Here is a 676-nt window from a genome sequence, read left to right as displayed (position 1 = left end):
ACAATACAGCCCGTGGGTTATCTTCTGCCATGTCCGCGCAGATGTCCTGTTCACCTTTCCCGTTTTTCTCTCTCAGGTGTAACTAGCCTGGTCAATGCAGGAGCGATGAGTGGCACTGGACACCTGATGGATTTTCTCGATGAGCCATTCCCCGATGTGGGGACATATGAGGACTTCCACACCATCGACTGGCTAAGGGAAAAGTCACGGGACACCGACAGACACAGAAAGGTAGGTGGCATTCTGAAGGGACAAGCTGAAGGGGACCCCTGCAAGTGGCTGTGGCATGCTGGCATCCGGAAGCTGTTGAGTGGGGGCTCAGGTTCATGCGTCACGTACCAGGTTAGGTTCTAAAGAAGAGTGGGGCGAGGGCAGAGATGTGGACAGATGGCTGTAGCGCCGGGTGCTGGGGTGGGAGGCTGTGTCATATAGAGGGAATGTGGTGCGGAGCACAAGGAGCGGACTCTGGAACCAGATGAATCTGGGGCACGTCCTGCCCTTGACACCTTCGGGCTAGGTGACTTTGGGGGTGCCATTTCTGGGCCCCTCATTTTCTCATCTGTGGGGACGGAGGTGATTATTCCTCAAGGGTAAGTGAGGCTGTGTGTGTGAAAGCACATGTTATGGGGCCGGGCGTCTAGTTGGCGGTCGATACATATTTTAATGGGCTGCAGTG

General features: G+C 55.2%; 1 protein-coding gene across 1 annotated transcript in view; it reads left to right on the top strand.

Annotated features, from left to right (window-relative positions):
* The first annotated feature begins 43 nt into the window (after nt 1-43).
* Nucleotides 44-676, top strand: part of LOC103583678 (H(+)/Cl(-) exchange transporter 4-like) — a 5,153-nt gene continuing 4,520 nt past the window's right edge. Inside the window, exon 1 of the mRNA XM_008564938.1 lies at nt 44-231. Within this exon, the coding sequence (XP_008563160.1) occupies nt 106-231 (126 nt within the window). The 5' untranslated portion in view covers nt 44-105. The remainder of the gene's footprint in view (nt 232-676) is intronic.

This window comes from Galeopterus variegatus, unplaced genomic scaffold, assembly GCF_000696425.1.
Source record: "Galeopterus variegatus unplaced genomic scaffold, G_variegatus-3.0.2 Scaffold25687, whole genome shotgun sequence".
NCBI classification, from domain to species: domain Eukaryota; kingdom Metazoa; phylum Chordata; class Mammalia; order Dermoptera; family Cynocephalidae; genus Galeopterus; species Galeopterus variegatus.
Note: the sequence above shows the minus strand (reverse complement) of the source record. Positions and strands in the feature narration are given on the sequence as shown.